The sequence below is a fragment of the Neoarius graeffei genome, chromosome 13, assembly GCF_027579695.1.
Source record: "Neoarius graeffei isolate fNeoGra1 chromosome 13, fNeoGra1.pri, whole genome shotgun sequence".
Classification (NCBI taxonomy): domain Eukaryota; kingdom Metazoa; phylum Chordata; class Actinopteri; order Siluriformes; family Ariidae; genus Neoarius; species Neoarius graeffei.
In genome coordinates this window covers 60,939,568-60,964,821 of record NC_083581.1, presented here as the reverse complement: position 1 = coordinate 60,964,821, position 25,254 = coordinate 60,939,568, and the positions used below count along the sequence as shown (strand labels likewise).

Genomic DNA, 25,254 nt, shown 5'->3' with positions numbered 1-25,254 from the left:
GGGGCTGTTGGAGTTGCATTTCGACTACAACCGCGCTGAACCGTGCTGGCTGGAAGTGGGTGGACACATTGGGTGGAGTTAGTGAAAGTGGGTGGACGTCATGTGATGCCGTTAAGCAGCGCAAACAGTGACATCAGTGACAGTGGCGGAACAAGTCAGAGCCGGGCCGGGGGCGGGGCAAATGACCGGGCCCTTTATTAAAGCTTATCATAACATCATTTTAGGCTACAAAATGTCCGCAACTGCGGTGTTTACCAATTTCAACACTACCGGGTGCAACTATGTTATTTAGTACATCAAGTCCTTCAAACGAACATGTAACTCAGAAACAAAAAACATTAGGATACTGTACATGGCTCATAATAAAACATCAATAGCCTATACTGCGCACATTATTTGAAGGGCATACGAATGAGCGCTCAGAGGTTGCAACGCTGACAGGAAGAGTCAGAAATAAAAGGAGGGCGGTGCAAACCTCACTGAATGCACTGTGTTTACCAATTTCAACACTCCGGGGTGCAACTATGTTATTTTGTACATTAAGTCCTTCAAACGAACATGTAACTCAGAAACAAAAAAACATTAGGCGACATACTGTACATGGCTCATAATAAAACATCAATAGCCTACTGCGCGCATTATTTGAAGGGCATACGACGAGCCTTGCGCTCCGCGAACTCGTCCACGATGCTCTGTATGTCACTGATTCAGTGATCTTTTAAGCGGTAGTCTCACGACCCGAATAGTAAACAATAAACATGGAGGACATGGAGTCGTTAGTGTTGCTGGTCTCGGTGCTGTGGCTTGTTGTCACCGACAACGCGGACAGATACTGGCAAGAGCGTATAGATGAGGCGAGGCGCATAAGGCTTCAGAAATTCTCGTAATTCATAATTATTCTTCTTCCGGGTTTGCGGTGTTTACAGATCCCAGCGCGCTCGCGGGGCGTGTGTGGGCATGTGAGGACACGCCTCCTCACCAATCAGTGCACAGGGGAGTGTCTGCTCACGCCCCCAGCCCCACTCAGCACGGCTTGGCTCGCTTCAGCCCCACTCCAAAACGGTGCGAGTTTTAGGGGCTAAGCAGGGCTGAAACGAGCTGAGTCGTGCTGGTTTTTGGTAGTCGAAACGCGAGCCGTGTCGGGCTGAAGTGAGCTGAAGCGAGCTGAAGTGAGCTGAAGCGAGCTGAAGTGAGCTGAAAAAGGGTAGTGGAAAAGGGCCAAAAGTTTTCCATCTCATTTACTCTGGGTGTAGGGCGGGCACATAATGGTGCTCATTTGCATGATATTAAGGAAAGCCCTACCCCCTACTAGCTAGCACGATGCTACTTTCATGTAAACAAAGATCACCACGTCAATTTTCCTTCCATGCAAAGTATGCCCAAAACAATTATGAAGTACAAAAATAAGTCCTAAAGTATACTTTAACGTTTTGTGGTTGAAAAATTACTCACACCGTAAGAAAGAAAGATAGCACGATGATGAGACAATGCTAGTTTCATGTAACCAAACCACAACACTCTGTTACATGCAAAAATAACCACACAGCCTTAGATTAATAAACTTACCCCATCAGAAAGAGAAACGTCGCCTTGCACACATCAATGCCTCCGATGGAATAATGTAGTCCTAGAACACTTCTTTTTGGTTGCGTTTTTTTTTTTGCTAGAAATGGTTATCTCTTATGTAACTACCGTGCGTCTGTTTGCTTCGTGGTGTTTCAGCTCCTCTGCGCTCTGTTTAGCTTGCTCATTCCATAGTGAAATTACATGCATGTATGCAGCTTAAGTAGCCACGAGCTCAACTCATATCATACAGCTGATTGGCAAAAAAACAAACAAACAAAAGACTTAAATCATCATGTGAATGGCTCATATGGTAATTTACCCACACCCCCCAGCAGGCTACAGTCCTGACAAAAACGAGACAATTTGCAACAAAAAATGTATGCTTTTCCAACAAAACAATCTATTATCTGAAATACTGATTGCATTCTTCAAGATCTCAACTTGCATATGATGGAAAAAAACGAAAATCACAAATTTCGGGAATAAAAAGCTTCTTTTGCAATTATCTCGGATTTGTTTCGCCAGACATGTGTCCCTGGATTCCTTGAGGTGTCTGGTCCAATCCCACAGAAGCGCTACTGTAGCACAAGTTAATGCTGACACCTTTCTGTTTTAGTCAGCATTAACTTTTTTAGCAGTTTGGTTAGTTGGGTTCTCTTTGTCTACTTATAGGACTTGTGTGAAAATCTGATCATGTTTTGGGTCATATTTATGCAGAAATATAGAAAATTTGAAAGGGTTCATAAACTTTCAAGCACCTGTGTGTATGTATAGGTCGATAGATTGATATAGTACAACTCTGAGTCACATTTAGCATTTTATTTCCTGTTTGCTAGACTTCAAATGCCTGGAGTGAGCATTGTTAACCTCCATCTATCGTCATCAAGGATCCCCTGCCACTTTTCCCTCTCACCATGTTAGAGGGACTTGTTGCCTGGGTACTTAACACATACCTGGGCAAATACGTCAGCAACCTTAACACTGACCAGCTCTCTGTTGCTCTTCTTAAAGGTAGGAGTGTTTTATACATACACTTGTGTGGCATGCTGCTTGTGTCTGTAATTTGAATGATTGAGTGATTGAGCGGAATGACTGGTGTTCGTTTACGTTACAGGAGCAGTAGAGCTCGAGAATCTTCCTTTAAGGAAAGATGCACTCAGAGAGTTCGATCTGCCCTTTGAGGTCAAAGCAGGTGAGGGATCACTTATCATTTTATGTATGTTATAAATATGCAGCTGATTTATGTGAAAACTAAAAAAAAAAAATATATATATATATATATATATATATATATATATATATATATATATATATGGTGAAATACTGTGACCGAGGTCTTGAAAGTACTGAGCGAGGCCCTCTGGGCCGAGGTCAGTATTCAAGGCTGAGGTCACGGTATTTCACCATACGGACCGACCTTAAGCTGGTAAATAATATATTTATTTTTTTCTTTACCAAATTCTAACAGAAAACGAGAGCGCCCGAAAGGGAAAACCGAGCCGAGGCGAGCCGCCATTTTGAATCCTCATTCACGGCTGCAATGCAAATGGCTTCCTCCTCGGTATACAAGTGCACTTCCATGGCAGGGAAAAAAACTACATTTTGCCGCCTATGTAGTCCCCGATTTATACAAAATTGAGTCATTCAGGATTCAGCCATGTTTTTGCTCGGCGTTAGCAACAGTTACAGGTTTTTAGCTTTCTCCTGAAATGTTTTCTTTTATTTCTTCTTCCTCAGGGTAGTAAAACTCGCTTTCGCTGTGAACACTGTCGTTATCGCTATCCATGCTGTAAAATTAATGCTATTCTCCTGAGAATTGCTGGCAAAAATGTATAAGATTTTTGATAATCTTGTAAAAAAAAAAAAGATAAATGTTGACAAAAAACGCTACTATGTTTGTTGTTGTGAACGAGCGAGTCGCCAGGGGTCCATATCCTACGATACAGACCCACTTGCCAGCCAATCAGAGCGCAGGATTTGATGGAAACCAGACCACGAAAAGAAAAAAGTGCTATCATTCAAGTTATTTTTTTACACTGTTTTGATTGGCTGAGCAAACTGCAAATGACTGCCTACAAATAATGGTTTGCTCAGGCATAGTTGCATTGCACTTTTGTCAACATGGCAGAGGTGGACAAAGTACCCAACTTCATTACTTAAGTCAAAGTACAGATCCCACTGGTCAAACGTTACTCCGATACAAGTGAAAGTTGTCCAGTCAAATTTTTACTTAAGTTAAAGTACTGAAGTACTTGCTTTTAAAAATACTTAAGTATTAAAGCTACATTTTCTGTCAACGCATTGTTGTATTATTGCCACAACGCTTACAAAACCTAATGCCTCTGAAGCAACCGACTGGATTTACTGACTAACTTGTAGAACCTGTAGAATAAACACCTGGTAGAATGTTACAAAATGAAGCACAACTGAACTGAAAAAGAACCAATGTTTATTTATTCATTTAAATTGTGACACTCCTCCCCACCTCCACAAAGCAGCATGGTCGTGTTCTGACCCAGCTCTGGCAGTGTGTGCACACATGTATGTGTAAGTTAATCAGGAAGACAGTGGAATAGCTGTAAATGCAGCTTGCTCAGAAAATAAAAATGACAATCCACACCTCTAGCTTAAAGGAGATACGCATAACCTTTATTTTTAAATACGTTTCTGAGTGGATAGTATCTCCATCCTTGACTCTTGTATGCTGCATAAATGGGAATTTAAAAAATATATTTTTGACAGTTAAAATCGACCGCAAAGTTGGCATTCGAGCTGCCCTGCTGTGCCAGCCAGCCCTGAGTGCGTGACGTCACAGCGGGAACCGGTTTTAAGGCCGAGGCCTTTTACAGCTATAGACCGAAGTCATATCAATAAAAATTTATGGTGAAAGTAAGAAATACTGTTACCGACTTGCTCAACTAAGACTGATTTGACTCCAATGATTGTGGGTTGACTCTTATTAAAACAGGATAGGTGTTATAACTTATGCAACATACATGTACATGCATGCATTTTCACTGATAAAACGTAAAAGGCTAATTAAATAATCAGATGAACTGAGACAATCACATTCTGAAGCAAATTAAATAATCTTATACCGCTAACTTAAACACACAATACAAGTTACATGTATTAATCTAAATGCAGGTAAACAACAAGTGTTGTTGTTTTTGTTGTTTTGTATCCAAAGGAGAGTCGCTTCTTACCCGTCTGTGTTCTCGCTTCTTGAAGGCCGACCTTGTGGCCAATTGTTTTGAAACAATCTGACTTTCAGTTCTTTGTTCATTTGCTTTTTCCACGTAACAGCGAGATATTGCTGCTGAGGCAAGCAAATCCAGGGGAAAAATCAGACGGCTGGTCCACTCATTCTCCATTTTCTCCATACTGAGTACTCCACCATTACTGCTCGGCTCAGGCAATTATTAAAACCCGGGATGGGACAGGATGTCAACGGTTTTAGCAACAATCTCGGGGAGGTCACTGCCCGAGCGATATGCCACATCTCGTTCTGTCCCGGGTTTTAGCAACAACCCTCGGCTCACACTCTGGGAGAACTGGTGCAACTGAGCTTGCTTTCCTTTTCTTATAGTTTTCTTTTCCTTTAATTGTTGGTACTGCACCTTCTTTCAATACAGGCTTATAGCCAACGCTCCTCAACAGATCAGAGGTCTCGTACGAGTCTTCAGTAAAATGTGCAGAGCAGAGGAGATATCACTTCGTAGCCGCCCAATGTGCCCGTGAACTTCTCGCAAAACGCGTCCAAATCTTTGCAGTTTGAACCTTCTTGGGCCATGAATGCAACGTAAATCTACCTTCTGTCGTGTTGCTGCACCCGCCAGCAACACATCTGCGTGGCATGACGATAAATTAGCTCAAAATGGAGGATCGGAGTTGCAGTCAGCTCTGTGTTTTAGTATAGCGGAAATGGCGATGAGACCGATAGACTTCTTGCTCTGATGTCAGGGACATCAAGGTCATTCACTCAGACCGCTACCTATATGAATCACTTTAATCGTAAAAATTGCTATATTAGATTTATTGTTAATGCTTAACTATTCCTGTGGGGGGCGCTAGTGAGCCACAATGGGGTAAGACGGACTTTTGTGAGCTCCTGCAGAATTTTGACGATTAACATACATGACATCTACGCTCGAAAATATAAACTAAATGTGGTAACTGTGTAATTAACACCACTCGGCGAGGTCAGAGGGTTGCAGAACCAACGTTCATGGCAGCAACTCTCCGAAAATACGAATGTCGGTCTAACACAAGGCCTAAAACCTCCTCGGCTAAAAGTCCAGACAAATCCAACCTGACCCCACCTGTACCTGAAGTAAGTACAAGCATGGACACCGCAACAATCAAAGCGGACATCCTCTTCTCATTAAGAAAAGCTATATCGTCAGTTATTAGAAAAGAATTGAAGAGCGCGCTGGCGGAGGATTTTGAATCGCTGAAGAAGGAAATAAAAGACGTGAAAACTGAGATAGCTAACAACACAACCGTTATCCGCACAGAGGTTGAGCATATGAAAGCTAATATGAAGGCTGTCAAGGTCGGACTGTCAGCGTGGTCGGATGAAGTTGTGTCTGTGCAAACTACGGTAACGGACCTCAAGAAGCAGGTTAAAGATTTAAAAGGAAAGTGTGAGGACATGGAGGGCAGAATGAGGAGAGGAAACATTCGGAGCACGGGTGTAGCTGAAGAGCCGGGGTCGAGCTCTCCCACCGCGGTCTCCAAACTCCTCAGAGAAGTGTTACACCTGGACGGAGAGGTATTAATCCAACGCTCACACCGCAGCCTGACACAAAGAAGACCCGGAGACAAGCCCTGTGTAATTATTGCAAAGCTACACAACGAGGGAGATGCCATGGACATCCTGAGGAAAGCCAGAGGCCGGGGCGGCCAACTCAACTACAACGGAAACCTGATCGCTATATTCCCAGACTACGCTGCTAATGTTGCCAAAGCCAGGGCCGCCAGAAAGATGCTTCGAGGGAAACCTGGGGTCCGCTACGGTCTGCTGTATCCGGCCAGGCTCCGCATCTCCAGCAGCAATGACGAGCGGGAGTTCGTGGATGCTACTAAGGCAATGGACTATATAAAGAAACGCATCCTTCCAGCTGATGGACCGGAGCACTGAGTGACCGTATCCTTAACAGGCATCAGGTCTGAATATAAGAAAAAAATACCTCTATGTTATGACTACGACCTTTATGGCAGTGTGATAGGATATGCGATCTATTGTGAGAAAGCGAGCTGATTAAAATGGGGGTATGTCCTTTGCATATGGTGCAATGAATAAGTGAGAGCCCGAGATTATCAACACAGCCTACTTAAAGGTCTGATGACACGTTTTTGACATCTTTGGCGATGTTTTATAACATAAAAAGTAATTCCCGATGATCCATATATTAATTCACGAAGGCGCCTATTTTACAAGTTATGATAAAAAACGCGGCTATTTGGGCAAATTTGACAGGGCTGCAGCACCCAGGAGACGAATGAGGAGGAGGGGCTATATGACGTCAGCGAAAGAACCTTCCTCCTCACTTACCAGTTTGTTGTTGATGCGACAGGTGTTCAGTTTGTCATTATTAGTATACATTATTTTTTATATATATATATATATATATATATATAATATACACACAACCCCGATTCCAAAAAAGTTGGGACAAAGTACAAATTGTAAATAAAAACGGAATGCAATGATGTGGAAGTTTCAAAATTCCATATTTTATTCAGAATAGAACATACATGACATATCAAATGTTTAAACTGAGAAAATGTATCATTTAAAGAGAAAAATTAGGTTATTTTAAATTTCATGACAACAACACATCTCAAAAAAGTTGGGACAAGGCCATGTTTACCACTGTGAGACATCCCCTTTTCTCTTTACAACAGTCTGTAAACGTCTGGGGACTGAGGAGACAAGTTGCTCAAGTTTAGGGATAGGAATGTTAACCCATTCTTGTCTAATGTAGGATTCTAGTTGCTCAACTGTCTTGGGTCTTTTTTGTCATATCTTCCGTTATATGATGCGCCAAATGTTTTTTATGGGTGAAAGATCTGGACTGCAGGCTGGCCAGTTCAGTACCCGGACCCTTCTTCTACACAGCCATGATGCTGTAATTGATGCAGTATGTGGTTTGGCATTGTCATGTTGGAAAATGCAAGGTCTTCCCTGAAAGAGACATCGTCTGGATGGGAGCATATGTTGCTCTAGAGCCTGGATATACTTTTCAGCATTGATGGTGTCTTTCCAGATGTGTAAGCTGCCCATGCCACACGCACTAATGCAACCCCATACCATCAGAGATGCAGGCTTCTGAACTGAGCGCTGATAACAACTTGGGTCGTCCTTCTCCTCTTTAGTCCAAATGACACGGCGTCCCTGATTTCCGTAAAGAACTTCAAATTTTGATTCGTCTGACTACAGAACAGTTTTCCACTTTGCCACAGTCCATTTTAAAATGAGCCTTGGCCCAGAGAAGACGTCTGCGCTTCTGGATCATGTTTAGATATGGCTTCTTCTTTGAACTATAGAGTTTTAGCTGGCAACGGCGGATGGCACGGTGAATTGTGTTCACAGGTAATGTTCTCTGGAAATATTCCTGAGCCCATTTTGTGATTTCCAATACAGAAGCATGCCTGTATGTGATGCAGTGCCGTCTAAGGACCTGAAGATCACGGGCACCCGGTATGGTTTTCCGGCCTTGACCCTTACGCACAGAGATTCTTCCAGATTCTCTGAATCTTTTGATGATATTCTGCACTGTAGATGATGATATGTTCAAACTCTTTGCAATTTTACACTGTCGAACTCCTTTCTGATATTGCTCCACTATTTGTCGGTGCAGAATTAGGGGGATTGGTGATCCTCTTCCCATCTTTACTTCTGAGAGCCGCTGCCACTCCAAGATGCCAGTCATGTTATTGACCTATTGCCAATTGACCTAATGAGTTGCAATTTGGTCCTCCAGCTGTTCCTTTTTGGTACCTTTAACTTTTCCAGCCTCTTATTGCCCCTGTCCCAACTTTTTTGAAATGTGTTGCTGTCATGAAATTTCAAATGAGCCAGTATTTGGCATGAAATTTCAAAATGTCACACTTTCGACATTTGATATGTTGTCTATGTTCTATTGTGAATACAATATCAGTTTTTGAGATTTGTAAATTATTGCATTCCGTTTTTATTTACAATTTGTACTTTGTCCCAACTTTTTTGGAATCGGGGTTGTAGTTATTATGCCTTCGCGTTGTGTTGCCGGCTTTTGCTCCAAAACCCACAAGGATGGGGTAAGTTTATTCAAGTTTCCCAGAGATCCCGAGCTGCATGCGAAGTGGGTGAAGCAAGTCAGGCGCACTCGTGTCAAGTGGGAGCCCTCACCAACATCCGTCCTGTGCTCTGAACACTTCGATTTGGATTGTTTTGACACCCTTCCCAGCTTAAAAGAATCTCTTGGGTGTTCAGTTCAGCACAAACGTGTGTTACTACCATCAGCAGTGCCTACAGTATTCCGGAGGGGGTCTACTAGTAGCTATGCCGGATCCAGCAGTCGCCTGGGACAAGGCGACTCCTCCAAAGACAGTCCTCCTGTCAGAACATGTGTTGAGAAACGACATAAGATAAAGGTACGTAGAGCTATAGAGTGCTCCGACATGATGCTAAAAATAGTAACACTGCGGTCTGCACGGCCATCTTGGAAGTCACTCGCTCCAGAGCGCTCATAGGGTACACATCATAGAGTACACATTCATGATAATCATAAATGTAATCATAAAGTCGGCGTGATATCAGTCATGTATTTGCTTGTGAAAGCTTGCGGCTTTCATGTAACTGCCGCCTAGCAACGAGAGGCAAAGGGTAAAGAGGGTAGGCTATCATAGATTCTATTCGGAAGAGATCAACACATGATTGCTTAAAAATTAGGTATTTTAACAATTTGCATCTGTTTTGTGATTATCGTGACACTTGTGTGTTTTATATAGAACTGTATGTCTTATCAGCACATCGAGGATCTTCCACCGGAGGCTTTAGCAAGTACTCGTAGCAACACTACACTTTACCCTTTGCCATGCGTTGTTAGGGAACGGTAGCAAGTACCCCGATGACCGACTTCAAGAATATGTAGAAAAAATTTAGAAATTATGCGCCATTTCCATTGAGTAGAACAGCCAGTGAACTGCAGCGTGTTCTTCCGCTGACGTCACAGCATGGCCGTGAGCCACGGACCCAGTTTTCTTGCGCTGTGCAATTAAAAGTTGGATATTCGCGTAACAACAGCTTCTTTTCACGTAATTATAACAGAAATCTAACATGTTTGCCATGTTGTATAGTTTATTTAAGAAATTGCATAGAGTCATGTTCGTGTCATCAGACCTTTAAAAGTACATGATTGCCCGCCGTTTTGGCAAAAGTTACTACAACATACAGTTACATTTGAAACACAAGTTATTGAGTTTAAGGTGTCTTTATTTTATATATTGATCTGAGGTTCTGGGGCAGCTCGAGGTGCATATCTACCGACTCAGGAATATTGTTTGGCTTCAGCCCAAACCAAAGCGAACTTTGTTCTTTAAGGACTGTTTGCACAGCTGCATGTCCGAGATGCAGCCTGAAACTGTGCCCCACAGGACAACTGTGACATAAATTTATGACCAAAATTCATAAAGGCTCTGCAGGGAGATTTATAATGGTGAATGGATTGATTGATGGAGTAGAAGTTTGCCTTATGAATATATATATATATATATATATATATATATATATATGCTCCAAATGAGGATGAGCCTAGCTTTATTCGTACAATCTTCTCCATAATATTACAGCATAGCTCTGGTATTTTACTGTTAGGAGGAGGTTTTAACTGCGTCATGTCCCAACATTTGGATAGACAACCTGTATCTAACACTTCTACTTCTAAGATGAGCAATATGCTTAGGCATTTATCAACAGAATCTGGTCTGGTGGACATTTGGAGAAGCAAACACCCTAGACAGAGACTTCACCTTTCTTTCCCATAGGCATTTCTCATACTCCAGAATGGACCTCTTTTTCACTCCTAAGGTAGAATCTTATAGAGTAGTTGACATAAAGATCCCCCCAATTACATTATCCGATCACGCTCCTCTTGTATTGTCATGGAACATTGGTAACAGGCCATCAACTAAACAATGGCGATTAAATGCGTCACTCCTTAATGATAGAGAATTCATTGCATTTATAAAAACTGAACTAAAAAATTATCTTGATACTAATACCTCGCCTGAAATATCACCCCTTACCAGGCCTGGAATTTCGTCATTTTAGGGGCAAGGCCACTTGGCCTTTTGTGCTGTCAATTTTTTGAGGGCACGAAGGCCAAAAGCCAGAGCACCAAGGTCATAAAATAAAACAATGATTTTAAGTTCACGTCTATAATGAATTTAATTTAAGGACTAATGACTCTTCTGAGGAAGATTGGCGTCTCAGTCGAAACTATCAAGCAGGTAAAGAAACATCTACACTATTATGTGTGAAGATAAGAAAGTATTGAACACATCTAAACTTATCAATCCATCACTCACTTCAAAAATTGTAAAACTTATTAAACCTATATCCTCGGGGCGTCGTGGCTCGGGTGGATGGGGCGCCGTGCCGTGGATCCGGGGACCCGGGTTCGATTCCGGCCCGGGGTCATTTCCCGATCCCTCCCTGTCTCTCTCTCCCGCTCATTTCCTGTCTCTACACTGTTTTATCCAATAATAAAGGTGAAAAACAAACCTATATCCTCCCATAATTTTTGTTCAATTGACACCAAATGTGTGCAAGAGCATCTTCAGACTGTACTACTACGCAGATTTTTGATTAATCAAAATTGAGCCTGGAGTCCATCAAAATGTTTGACTGTAAATGGAACATATACTAGCATGCAGGCTACTGATTAACCCGTAAGAGCCCAGACCGATTTCTCAATCAAGGAAAATTATTGAAGAAATAAAATGAACTAAATAGACGACAAAGAAAACATTTCTGACCTTTTATTTTTTAAAATAGCACTTTCATGTCTGGGCAGCACGGTGGTGTAGTGGTTAGCACTGTCGCCTCACAGCAAGAAGGTCCTGGGTTCGAGCCCCGGGGCCGGCGAGGGCCTTTCTGTGTGGAGTTTGCATGTTCTCCCCGTGTCCGCGTGGGTTTCCTCCGGGTGCTCCGGTTTCCCCCACAGTCCAAAGACATGCAGGTTAGGTTAACTGGTGACTCTAAATTGACCGTAGGTGTGAATGTGAGTGTGAATGGTTGTCTGTGTCTATGTGTCAGCCCTGTGATGACCTGGCGACTTGTCCAGGGTGTACCCCGTAGTCAGCTGGGATAGGCTCCAGCTTGCCTGAGACCCTGTAGAAGGATAAAGCGGCTAGAGATGATGAGATGAGATGATGAGACTTTCATGTCTCAAGATCTGAAATATTAAATTGCAAATTTGCAGAACACTGCAACACTATTACACTGTTAACCCCAAAGTTCAAAAGAAACATACAATACTAGTAACAAAACAAAGTTTAATCTAACTGCATAGATTAAAAAAGTAGCTATGAACAGACAACAGCACATATCACATATATTACGGCAGGAACAAGCAGTCGTAACATCCATGACCTTACGCTTAAAGCTCAACAAAGGAAAAACTTGACAGCAAGCTAATTAGCATTTGTTACCAGCTACAGTCGGTACTCGGCACGTTAAAAGTGGGTCAACGTTATAACGACATAACGTTACTGTACAAGCAGTGCTTATTTAACGGTAACAAACTTAAGCCCTATATGTTGAAATTCCTATCTTATTCGTTTGTTAATTTATCACACAGTCTTACCTCAGTCAACTTCTTCCCTCCTTCTGTGAAAATTCAACGTCTCAGACACGGACACAAGTGGGCGGGGGATGCGTTTGATTAAGTCTCCTGGTTGGCTGGTGATAGATTGGTGTCATTATAGCACGTCGGAGCGGTTCATGCCAGGCTCGAGTCCGATCCACCACTGATGAGTTGCCCAATAAGAATCCAGAATGTCATCAAAAGACGTATTTTCTTCTCAATAGACACAGGTGATGTTAAAGCCTATTGGCAGTCACGAGGCAGACTACAAAACTGCAGGACATCAAGGCCACTGTGGCCTTACAGCAGATATTTTTTTCCAAGGGCACAAGGCCAAATTGAGAGGGCATGAGGGCCGTGGCCCTCGTGAAATTCCTGCCCTGCCCCTTACTCTATGGGACTGTGCAAAGGCATATATTAGAGGCCGAATCATTTCCTTTACAAGCGCCAGAAAAAGAAAAAGGGAAGAAAAACAGCGAGAGCTAGAAGACAGAATAAGGCAGCTTGAGCAGCAACACAAAAGAAACCCAACCTCAAGCTTATTGAATAATCTTAAAGAGGCACACAGGGACCTAACCAGCTTAATTAATTAAAAAATAGAGGGCAATTTAAGGTTTATTAGCCAAAAATACTACGAAAATGGTAATAGGGCGAGCAGGTTACTAGCATTTAAGACTTAAAAAACAACAATCATCTAATATAGTACAGGAATTAAAGGATAATAATTCAACTCTCACAAAACCGGATGAAATATCACAGTCCTTTGCAGAATTTTATAAGACCCTGTATAAAAATACAGATACTTGCATAAATGAGGAATTGGCACAATTTTTAAAAGACATCAAATTAAGAGTGTAGAATCTGAGCAGGTGGGTGGAGCACAGAAGCACGGCAGGCCAGAACCGAGTTCTTTGTAAAACTCTTTATTTTCTTGCTTTTCAGCGTTCAACATTCACTCTCCCAGCCACGCACACCAGTGTTCGGGTTGGGGGAGAGCTCCCTTTCTCTGCTCTCCCTCTCCTCTTATAGGGCGCGGTCACTGGGGAAGACACACAAACACATGTTAATTCCCATCAGGTGCAGTGATTCTACCACTTACCTTCCCTGACTCCGCCCTCCATTCACAGACCGACGCTTGACCACGCCCATGCTGCCACAAAGAGCTACATGAATCTATGGCAAGAGAATTGGATGAACCAATCACGGAACTGGAAATACGTCAGATAATTTCCACACTGAAAAACAATAAAAGCCCCGGCCCAGCCGGGTATATTAACAAATTTTTATAAAACTTTTATAGCGGTTATATCACCCTTACTACTACACGCTTACTATCATGCATTACAATCTGGAACTATGGCCCCCTACTATAGTGGTAATGCATACCGTAAAGATGGCAAAGATCCCACCAAATGCCAGTCATACAGACCGATCTCATTATTGAATACAGATTGACGAATTTTAACAGCTATTATACCCTGCTCTGGGGGGGGGGGTTAATACTGGTTTACCTCTGTCCATCCGTATCTCCATCCATCCGAAGCACCCTTTTTCTCAGCAACCACAAATTATAGCCACTTGGTGCCAAATTTCAGCTTGGGGTTCTATACCATGTATACTGTTTTCAGGTCTGTCCCACATCGACTTCCTGTTTACCGACTGAATGTATTTACGAAACGTATATAGCGTGGATTTACAAAATTCTTGTAACATTTTTCCCAGCAACTACAAATCACAACTGCTTGATATTTGGTACTGAGCTTCAGCTTGGGGTTCTATACCGTGTATACCGTTTTCAGGTCTGTCCCACATCGACTTCCTGTTTACCGACTGAATGCATTTACGAAACGTATAGGATGGATTTTGATGCTATTTCATGAAGCAAAATACGATTTCAAAATGACAGTTTACCAGGATGCTATTTGAAATCCCTGGGGAGAACACTGCTCTTTACTTGCTTGTTTCAGGGTTAATTATTTGTTGAAGTCAACATTTATAATAAGTGTCCTATGGAGCACTTGCATGTGACGTCACAGCCGATCCAGATTGTGACAGACGCCATCGTGTCGGTCAAACGCCATATTCCGCCTTCTACTTCTGGTTCTACTTCTGCTTTTACTTCTACCTTTTCTTCTGGAAACACAACGGCTGCGGCTACAAGCTCTCCCTACCTGTGCACGATTTTTATGTTTTTTGTGTGTATTTTTGCGTGTTGTTCGTCTGTACCGGACTTCAATATCCACTACAACCGTATGGACTTACTGGACATTGGTTTCCAGCAGAAAATGACGGTTTGTAGCGATTTCCATCGCATGCACAACATTCCGGACGAGAAAAAAAAAACATTCCGGACAAGATAGCGAGACCAGCGGGGTCTCCGTGGATTGTTATCGGAAGCAAAGCGAAGGAGGCGGTGCCGGGAGCAAAAGCGAGGCTGCAGGCAGAGCCGGCTTGTTGACTAAGCTCAGAAAACAGCTACTCAAATCTCCACTGCCAAGCCTCTACCTCTCCAACGCCAGATCCATGTAAACAAGACGGACGATTTGGAATTACCTTATTCTATTCTATAATCGGCTGGTCAGTGCTATACTCAATACTTAAGTGACTTACCCATCCAATGAGGATTCTTGTTTACAAGATGCCACATCTGAGTCGCTGACAAATCCTGAATTTCTGTAAAGATAACTGTCCAGAGATTTATAAGCACGCAGTGCTTCACCACTGAACAGCGAGGGAAAGTTAATGAAGTAATTATACACGTCCGGGTATTCCGCTGGCAGTACAAAATCCGGTCGTGAAAACTCCGTCCGGAAAGCCATAAGGGTCACAAATCTGTAGATCGTTTATTTTAGACATATATCTAGTTATCTGTTCATTAGAAAAATGAGCCGTGTAGTCCGTCGGTTGAAATTGTTCCATTCTGTACACGAGTGCAGCAGTATTCAGCGGTGTTTTTGACCGACAAGATGGGGGTTGTGTACTTTCCGGTCACGTGACTGCAAGATCTCAATTCCTTCGATTGCTTGCATTCTGATATAAGCGGGGGGGATACGCAAGTGAGCAGTAGCTCACAGTTGATCTTGTTAAATTCAGTTTTTACAGAATATCCTGATTTATTAGTGTCTGCCTTTGGCATCGGCAAAAAATTAATTGCTTGCTCACCACTAACAAATCACGATATTTTGTTCAACCTCATCCAATAATTGCTGAGTGTTTACATTGTGATCGTTGGTGTCAGTAAAGGATAAAAGGAATGTGGGATATTGATTCAAACACACAAACCTCAATTTTAATTGATCAGGGATTTGACATTGTAATATTATTTTGAATATTTAAGGAGATTGGCTACATACAGGGATGTAGTAGGTAGCAGGCTGCATTGTTGCCTCTCAGCTCCGGAGTCTCCGGTTTGATTCTGAGCTCGGGTTACAGTCTGCGTGCACTTTTGCATGTTCTCCCTACATCTGCGTTGGTTCTCCCCCGAGCCCTCTGCTTCTCTGTCATCACCCAAAAACATGTCAGTAGGTAGACTCAGGGGCGCTGCTAGGGGGGGAAGGTTAGGTAGGACGATTCTAAGGGCCTGGCACTGACAGGGGGGCCTGTGAGGGATATTAATATTCTTTTAATAGTATTGCCTTGTGTAAGTTTTTGAAATAAAATATTTCATTTCATCTGTTAAAATATGCAAATTATACATGGTTATGATTTGCTATAACATTTTTCTTGAATTATTTATGATATAGTCATTTCACCCCTCCACCCTTTTTACTAATGGTACAGTCTGATTCTGGGAGCGGGACAGTGAAATGTGTAGCTCCGTGTGTGCGCAGCGCCGCTATTAGCACAGCTTAGAGTAGCTGGCAGTTTTTCTATGTGCGCAACAGAGGTGAACATTCTAGAAGATGCTAAGCAGGAGCGGGTGTGATGAATTATGAAGTCCGGATATCACACTGTGTGTGAAAAAAATCACCTTTTTTCATAGGTATCTTTATTGTATAATTAAATCTAGATGTTTTGCCATTGTTCATGTGTGGATTTGTTGATATTGTTAAGTATTTAACTTTAATATTTTGCACATTAGCTGTGGTCAGAGATATCATTGCTATTGTTCATGTGTGGATTTATTGATACTGTTGCTAAGTATTTAACTTGAATATTTGAACATTTGCTGTGTTTTCTAATAAATGTGTGATGCCTAAAAGAAACCAAAAACACTTAGTGGATTTCTTGCAGTGCACTATGTAATGGCCCTTTTCCACTACCCTTTTTCAGCTCACTTCAGCTCGCTTCAGCTCACTTCAGCCCGACACGGCTCGCGTTTCGACTACCAAAAACCAGCACGACTCAGCTCGTTTCAGCCCTGCTTAGCCCCTAAAACTCGCACCGTTTTGGAGTGGGGCTGAAGCGAGCCAAGCCGTGCTGAGTGAGGCTGGGGGCGTGAGCAGACACTCCCCTGTGCACTGATTGGTGAGGAGGAGTGTCCTCACATGCCCACACACGTCCCGCGAGTGCGCTGGGATCTGTAAACACCGCAAACCCGGAAGAAGAATAATTACGAGAATTTCTGAAGCCTTATGCGCCTCGCCTCATCTATACGCTCTTGCCAGTATCTGTTGGCGTTGTCGGTGACAACAAGCCACAGCACCAAGACCAGCAACACTAACGACTCCATGTCCTCCATGTTTATTGTTTACTATCCGGGTCGTGAGACTACCGCTGAAAAGATCACTGAATCAGTGACATACAGAGCATCGTGCACGAGTTCGCGGAGCGCAAGGCTCGTCGTATGCCCTTCAAATAATGCGCGCAGTAGGCTATTGATGTTTTATTATGAGCCATGTACAGTATGTCGCCTAATGTTTTTTTGTTTCTGAGTTACATGTTCGTTTGAAGGACTTAATGTACAAAATAACATAGTTGCACCCCGTAGTGTTGAAATTGGTAAACACAGTGCATTCAGTGAGGTTTGCACCGCCCTCCTTTTATTTCTGACTCTTCCTGTCACCGTTGCAACCTCTGAGCGCTCATTCGTATGCCCTTCAAATAATGTGCGCAGTATAGGCTATTGATGTTTTATTATGAGCCATGTACAGTATCCTAATGTTTTTTGTTTCTGAGTTACATGTTCGTTTGAAGGACTTGATGTGCTAAATAACATATAGTTGCACCCGGTAGTGTTGAAATTGGTAAACACCGCAGTTGCGGACATTTTGTAGCCTAAAATGATGTTATGATAAGCTTTAATAAAGGGCCCGGTCATTTGCCCCGCCCCCGGCCCGGCTCTGACTTGTTCCGCCACTGTCACTGATGTCACTGTTTGCGCTGCTTAACGACATCACCTGACGTCCACCCACTTTTGCTAACTCCACCCAATGTGTCCACCCACTTCCAGCCAGCACGGTTCAGCGCGGTTGTAGTCGAAATGCAACTCCAACAGCCCGACTCAGCTCGACTCGGCACGGCACGGCTCAGCCGCGTTTGTAGTGGAAAAGCGGCATAATTGTATCAAAAAAACTAGTGTAGTTATTCGTCAAGGCATACATTTGATCACATACAATAAGTCAATAAATGGAGGAAACAAAGGAATACATTTTGTAATCCTGATTATTGATGATTGCTGGAGGGCTCTGGAGTATCCATAATGTGCATACAGAATGTTATAAATCCATACTGATACAGTGATGCATGCAATTTCTCTCAACACAAACATTTGGATTGAATGAACTCCATAGGCTACTGAGTGGCCTAATAATAGTTGCTCATAAAAGAAAAAAAAAAAAAAATATATATATATATATATATATATATATATATATATATATATATATATATATATATATATATATGTATGTGGCAGATCATAGAATCCAGGGACACATGTCTGCCCGGGGGCATTTCGAGTTATTGACAGATTCAGAAAGTACAGTTTCTAAGCTTTCCAATGATGCCTTCCATGTGGAGATCTGACAATATTTGAAGAATGTGTGGCCTTTTGAAAGTGCATACCTCTTAAAACAGAAAAAGGAGAAACTCGCCCTCAAAGTTTTCCATCTCAGTTACTCTGGGTGCAGGGAGGGCACATAATGGTGCTCATTTGCATGATATTAAGGAAAGCCCTACCCCCTACGAGCTAGCACGATACTACTTTCATGTAAACAAAGATCACCACGTCAATTTTCCTTCCATGCAAAGTATGCCCAAAACAATTATGAAGTACAAAAATAAGTCCTAAAGTATACTTTAACGTTTTGTGGTTGAAAAATTACTCACACCGTAAGAAAGAAAGATAGCACGATGACACAACTAACACAACACTAGTTTCATGTAAAGCCTCGGTCACAACCGGCCGTACAGTACGTGCTCCTACGGCCGGTCTACATGCAAAAAACGCAAGAAATGCACGAGAGCGCGCGTGTGATGTGCTGATTTTCGAGCCGCAGACCGGCCGCAGAGGTTCTTTGTCATGTCAAACAAATTCTACGGGCGCTTACGTTTTTTTCAGGTTGCAAGACAAACTTACGGCCAACGCGCATCTTTCTCCACGAACAAAAAAAACGCAGCGATTTGGGAAACGCCAAAAATCACACAGCCAAAAAATCGTACGTCCGGTTGTGACCTAGGCTTAACCAAACCACAACACTCTCCGTTACATGCAAAAATAACCACACAGCCTTAGATTAATAAACTCACCCCATCAGAAAGAGAAACGGCGCCTTGCACACACCAATGCCTCCGATGGAATGTAATCCTAGAACGGTCCGTGTATCATCCGATCATTCAAGTATTCCATTCAATCTGGAAAACGAGGTTGCGTTTTTTTTTTTTTGCTAGAAATGGTTATCTCTGATGTAAATACCGTGTGTCTGTTTGCTTCACGGTGTTTCAGCTCCTCTGCGCTCTGTTTAGCTTGCTCATTCCATAGTGAAATTACATGCCTGTATGCAGCTAAGTAGCCATGCGCTCAACTCGCATCATACAGCTGATTCGCGGAAAAAACCCCAAAAGACTTAAATCATCATGTGAATGGCCCATATGGTAATTTACCCACACCCCCCAGCAGGCTACAGTCCTGACAAAAACGAGACAATTTGCAACAAAAAATGTATGCTTTTCCAACAAAACAATCTATTATCTGAAATACTGATTGCATTCTTCAAGATCTCAACTTGAACATGATGGAAAAAAACAATCACAAATTTCGAAAAAAAATGCTTCTTTTGCGATTATCTCGGATTCGTTTCGGCCGACATGTGTCCCTGGATTCGGTGAGGGGTCACATATATCTTCCATATATATCATAGAATTTTCATTTTAAGGCAACAGTCTATTCAGTCTAATTCTGACAGTTCTGCATTTAAACTGTTCATATACCAAATAATTGTATCACCTAAACTTGATAGGTAGCTGATCACATGCATAGAAAAGTAGAAGTGCCAGCCAAAAACAGACTTGAAATTCAGTTGCTTGAGCTTGCAAATTTTACCGGGGGGCCCTAAATTGTAATCTTTCATAGGGCCCAAGATTTCTAGCGGCGCCCCTGGGTAGACTGATTATGTTAAAATGCCCCTTATTGTGAATTATTGGGTGAATGTGTGCATGCACGATGCCCTGTGATGGACTGGCATCATGGCTCATGCCCAGTGTTCCCAGGATAAGCTCCGGATCCACCACAACGCTGATCCGGAAGAGCTTACTAAAGATGAATGAATGCATAACCCAATATATGTTTTACATTTCTCGTTTTGTGCAGGTTTCATTGGGAAGATTGTGCTTCAGATCCCCTTCTATCGCCCTCATAGTGAGCCATGGGTCATCTCTATGTCTCAGCTGAACCTAATTATTGGCCCTGCCCGTCCCCAGGAATACGATGAGGAGCAAGAAAGGGAAGCAGAGCGGGAGCAGAAGAAACGGTTGCTCAAAGCTTTAGAGGACAAATGGAAGGTAGTGAAACTAGAAACAGTAATGCACATAAGTAAACGCAAAGCCACTGGTTTACCTGCCTTCTGAAGGAAAATAAACTTTTATAACCTGTCTTCGTCATTCAGAGTGAACGTGAGCAGAAGGGTGAATCGTACTGGTACTCGGTCACTGCATCTGTTGTCACCAGGATAGTGGAGAATATCGAGGTAACCTTTTCCCTCAGTAGCATGCATGTCGATGAGTTTCAGTTAAGTTCAGGTGTCATTTAAATACAAATCCCGACTTTGTGGCCTTCCTCTGTGTTGTAGCTGAAGATTCAAGGTGTGCACCTACGGTTTGAAGATGACTTCTCAAACCCAGAAAAGCCCTTTGCCTTTGGATTTTGTATTAAGAATGTATCAGCACAGAACTCCTCCAAAGAACCTGTAAGAAGCATACATGTTCGATGATGGATATAGAAACGATAACACAACTCCACAGAGCCGACTAATATGACGATTCTCTGCTCATAGACTCAGAAGCTCACGCGGCAAAAGCAGCTGGAGATCGAGGAGTTCAGTGTGTACTGGGACACACAGTGCACCATGCTCGGGGATCTTCCTCTGTCTGAAATACAGGTAGCGTGTTTTGAACATTTATCTGGGATAGGGATGTTAACCGATGACCGGTGGTTGACCGAATCAACGTCAACCGGTTAATTTTTTTTTTGGTTGTCGGTTAAAAAAAAAAATCAATCGTTTTGAAGCTGCCGATTTTGGAGCGGAGAACCTGGAATTCTGTGTTGTAAACGCTTGGGGCATGCCATGCGGTGTAAGGACGACAGCTGACAAATCAGAAACACCCATTCAGTCATCTCCCGCCCCAGTTAAAGACAGCTGCCACTCGGCGAAAGAAAAGTCTCAAAAAGTATCAGGCCAGACTTTTTAGCTTACAAATTACTATTCTGTTTTTTTTTTTTTTTTTAATTATTATTAGAAGGCATATCGAGTTTAGTCCTGCCTTGGCCAGTGCATTCTGAAAGTATGTTTCGGTCTGTAGCCAACAATGAATGTTATTGCAGATCATATCTCTCCACACAAACTAAAGGCGCAGATGCCGACTTTTGGACGGAAGGGGAGAGAATGAAATGACAGCGGTGTCTGGAGGTGGAGTGACAAACGCAGCTTTTATGTCTGTGAGCCAAGTCGGTGACTGCTTCAGAGCAACTTCAATACCATGCAGTAACGGCGTGTTGATATTGGTAACGGCGTTATAACGATTGTAGCTAATTAATTAGATTACCCAGCGTTATAACAGCCTTTATTTTAACGCCGTTATTCCCATCACTGAATGTTATGTACTTCTTCTAGCACCTGACTTTATTTTAAGCTGGAGCCATTTGTCCTCCGCTCCAACACAAACCCCTCGACATCAGTGCCGCGTTTGACTAAATGTTTCGCGCTGTAGAAAAGGTAGTGTGAGTGGAGGGCAGCGACTGGGACTGAGTGTGCGGATGCTCGCGGTTAGATTTAGAATAGATTCTAATAATTCCAATTCTAGAATTTTAAACTCGTAGGTTAACCGACTTTAACCGGCTAATGAGGCTCGGTGGTCAGTCAAGATTTTTTTTTAGTTTTCGCCATCTCTAATCTGGGAAGCTATGGTGCTGTAATAACTACATTATAATAATGTACACTGAACAAAAATATAAACGCAGCACCTAAAGATTTTATTTATTTTGTACATCCGATACTGATTTTTTTTTTCTGCCTACATCAAATGATAGTATAGCATACCAGTAAACATTTTTTGGAAAAAAAAAATGTCCCTCTACTCAAGTTCTGAGCAGTGCCCAGACTTGAGATAATCCATGATCCAGTCGGGTGTGACCATTGCAGACAGAAATGTCACTGAGTAATGCATGTCATGACCATCCTTTATGTGGGGCCAATAAAAGGCCACCCTAAAATGACAAAAATGTTCAAATGTCAAGATGCCACAGATGACCAGAATCAACCGGGAACGAGCCATTGGCATGCTGCAGGCTGGAATGTCCATCAGAGCTGTAGGGCGTCAATTGGGGGTGCATTCCACGATAGTCCGCCTCCGACGACGATTTCAGCAGCATGGCACCACAGACAACATGCCACATGCACGCAGGTCACGTGTCATCACTCCAGCACAAGACCGGCATATCCGTCTGACCCACCTGTGTGATCGGTGCCGGACTGCAACACGGACCGCAGATGAGACCATGGGGAGACACAATCGCAGGGTCAGCAGTCAAACTGTGAGAAACCGACTCAGAGAAGCTGGCCTCCATGCACGTAGACCTCATCGAGGATTGGACCTGACTGCTGGGCGACGACGTTCTCGTCTGGACTGGGCTCGGGCACATAGAAAATAAAAATGAAAATGAATTTCTATCTGAACATTTGTATTTCATAAAATATGGACCGCTGCGTTTATATTTTTGTTCAGTGTAGTTACAGAAAGACTGTTTTCTACTGTAATATAATATAAGTGCTCTTTCATCACATTTCTCTTCATTCCCAAATAGGAAACTATGACCATGTGCATGCAGAGCAGGGAGCATCAGTATATATTTGAGCCAGTGTGCGCGTCTGTACTGTTGAGGAGAAATGCCTCAAAAGAACCGTTACGATCCCGCCACACACCGCGCATTGAGGGCCAGGTGCAGCTAGAGCCCCTCTCACTGCACCTTTCTCAGGTAATTCATGACCCACACACTGTGGCACTTTTTATATCTTGTCTTGCATTTTAAGTGTTTCTAGAAAAACGCTTGTTTTAACTCTTGTTAAAAGTTCTGTATGGGTGATTTCTATCATACAGGTTCAGTATCAGCAGATAATGGCTTTTCTCAAGGAGCTTGACAGACGAGAAAGGGAAATGCTTTTCCATAAGTGGAGACCCAAAGTCCCTGTCTCAGAAAAGTAAGGCGTATTCCATTCAAGTATAGAACGCAAGGCATTATGGTAAACTTTGATTGTAGCATTGTAAGTAATGGTGGGTTTGCTGTAGCTGCCGGCAGTGGTGGATGTTTGCCATCAGCGCTAACCTGGAAGAGATCAGAGAGAAGCGGAGGCGGAATAACTGGGACTTTGCACTTCACCGAGCCCAGGATGCCCAACTCTACATAAAATTATATGGACAGAGGCTTAAGAGAGTTACTTTGAGTCTACAGGAGGAGGTACAATTCGCTAAATTGCTTTAGGGATTCAAGTGTTTGAAGGAGTGTGTGTCATATAATTAAAGGTTTGTGAAATGTTGGTTTGGGCTTAAAGTATGCTCTTATATTCAAGTTAGGTTAGATTAGATTAGATTCACTTTATTCATCCCACATCGGGGAAATTCACGTGTTACAGTAGCAAGAAAATGTCAAACAGATAACAAATAAAACTGAAATAAAAATTAGACAAATGAAGGATTAAATACAGAGGGCTATTTGCATTATCTACCGTGAAAAAGTATAGAAAAATTGCCTTATTGAGAGGCTCGGAAAAATTGCACATTACAGGTAGACTGTGTGTGTGTGTGTGTGTGTGTGTGTATAATATTAGTGCTGTCAAAAATGTCGCGTTATTAACTTGTTAACTTGACTCAATTTTAACGGCGATAATTTTTTTATCGCGAGATTAACGCTCTGTGACATGATGTAGGTTTTTCATAAGCTTTTGAAACTGCCAGGAACTTGGAACAAAGACTTTGCAAAAAAAAAACCGATAGCAGCTAGACTGTAATGCCACGCCCCGCACAGCCAGAGTCCTCTGCCCTCCCCAAAGAACCAGCGCGGGCAGGGCGCGCTAGTAGAGATGGGATTTATGGCTCTTTGATGGGATCCGCATCTTTGTGATCCGTTCTTTGAAAAGAGCCGTTCAAAAGACTGGCTCATTTGGCTCTTTTTAAATATTCATTCAGTTTTAAGAAGACAGCGTTTAAAGAAGCCAGATCCCTCTGAACTGTAAACTCAATGCTATCCCAGAAATCCTTCCTGTAATATGCAAATTTGGCCGCCTCTGATTGGACAGCGCGACGCATCAACAGGCAGAAAGTGTAAAAGTACAAAATGTGTTAAGTGAGCTGAAACAGTAAAGATCAGATTCAATGCAATATTTATCAACGAACAACTTAAAGTTAATATAATAGTGTACTTTATATTATAATCAAGCATGTCAAGCCTACCGTCACTGTGTAACCTGTCTCTCTGATTAGAGACTAACTCAAACAGTAGATCATTTCACTCATGGTTCTCTTGCTAGCCCCGCTCCGGTGTTCGGCTTAGGTTTCACTTTGCAGTGGCTGTGTCAAGACGTGTTATGCTTTGCAATAAAACAAAACAAAACATTGGTGCAAAGCAAGCCCATTCACTTTTTTATGCTGATAAGAGAATTACAATGGTTTTTTATGTGACAAAAATGTGCGATTAAATTGCGATTAATCGCGAGTTAACTATGACTGTCGCGACATTAATCGTGATTAAAATATTTTAATCGCTTGACAGCACTAATATATATATATATATATATATATATATATATATATATATATATATTAGTGCTGTCAAAAATGTCGCGTTATCATCGCGTTAACTTGACTCAATTTTAACGGCGATAATTTTTTTATCGCGAGATTAACGCTCTGTGACATGTAGGTTTTTCATAAGCTTTTGAAACTGCTTGGAACAGAACAGAGACTTTGCTTAGAAAAACGATAGCAGCTAGACTGTAATGTCACGCCCCGCACAGCCAGAGTCCTCTGCCCTCCCCCCAAAGAACCAGCAGGGCGCGCTAGCCCCGCGCCTCGGGACGAAGAGCCACGGTGCTCGGCTTAGGTTTCGTTTTCCCATCGGCGGCTCCAGCCCGACTTTGCAGTGGCTGTGACGTGTTATACGGAGCCGTAGTAACTCGTCCCC

The 25,254-nt window shown here is 42.5% G+C and overlaps 1 protein-coding gene across 7 annotated transcripts in view; it reads left to right on the top strand.

Moving 5' to 3' along the window:
- vps13d (vacuolar protein sorting 13 homolog D) overlaps positions 1-25,254 on the top strand; it is a 182,201-nt gene that overhangs the window by 32,616 nt on the left and 124,331 nt on the right. For all 7 annotated transcript variants that reach the window (XM_060938250.1, XM_060938255.1, XM_060938254.1 and 4 more), the window contains exons 3-11: positions 2,403-2,577; positions 2,681-2,758; positions 20,173-20,363; positions 20,468-20,548; positions 20,651-20,767; positions 20,855-20,959; positions 22,882-23,052; positions 23,175-23,275; positions 23,364-23,532. In XM_060938250.1, the coding sequence (XP_060794233.1) occupies positions 2,481-2,577; positions 2,681-2,758; positions 20,173-20,363; positions 20,468-20,548; positions 20,651-20,767; positions 20,855-20,959; positions 22,882-23,052; positions 23,175-23,275; positions 23,364-23,532 (1,110 nt within the window). In that variant the 5' untranslated portion in view covers positions 2,403-2,480. The remainder of the gene's footprint in view (positions 1-2,402; positions 2,578-2,680; positions 2,759-20,172; positions 20,364-20,467; positions 20,549-20,650; positions 20,768-20,854; positions 20,960-22,881; positions 23,053-23,174; positions 23,276-23,363; positions 23,533-25,254) is intronic.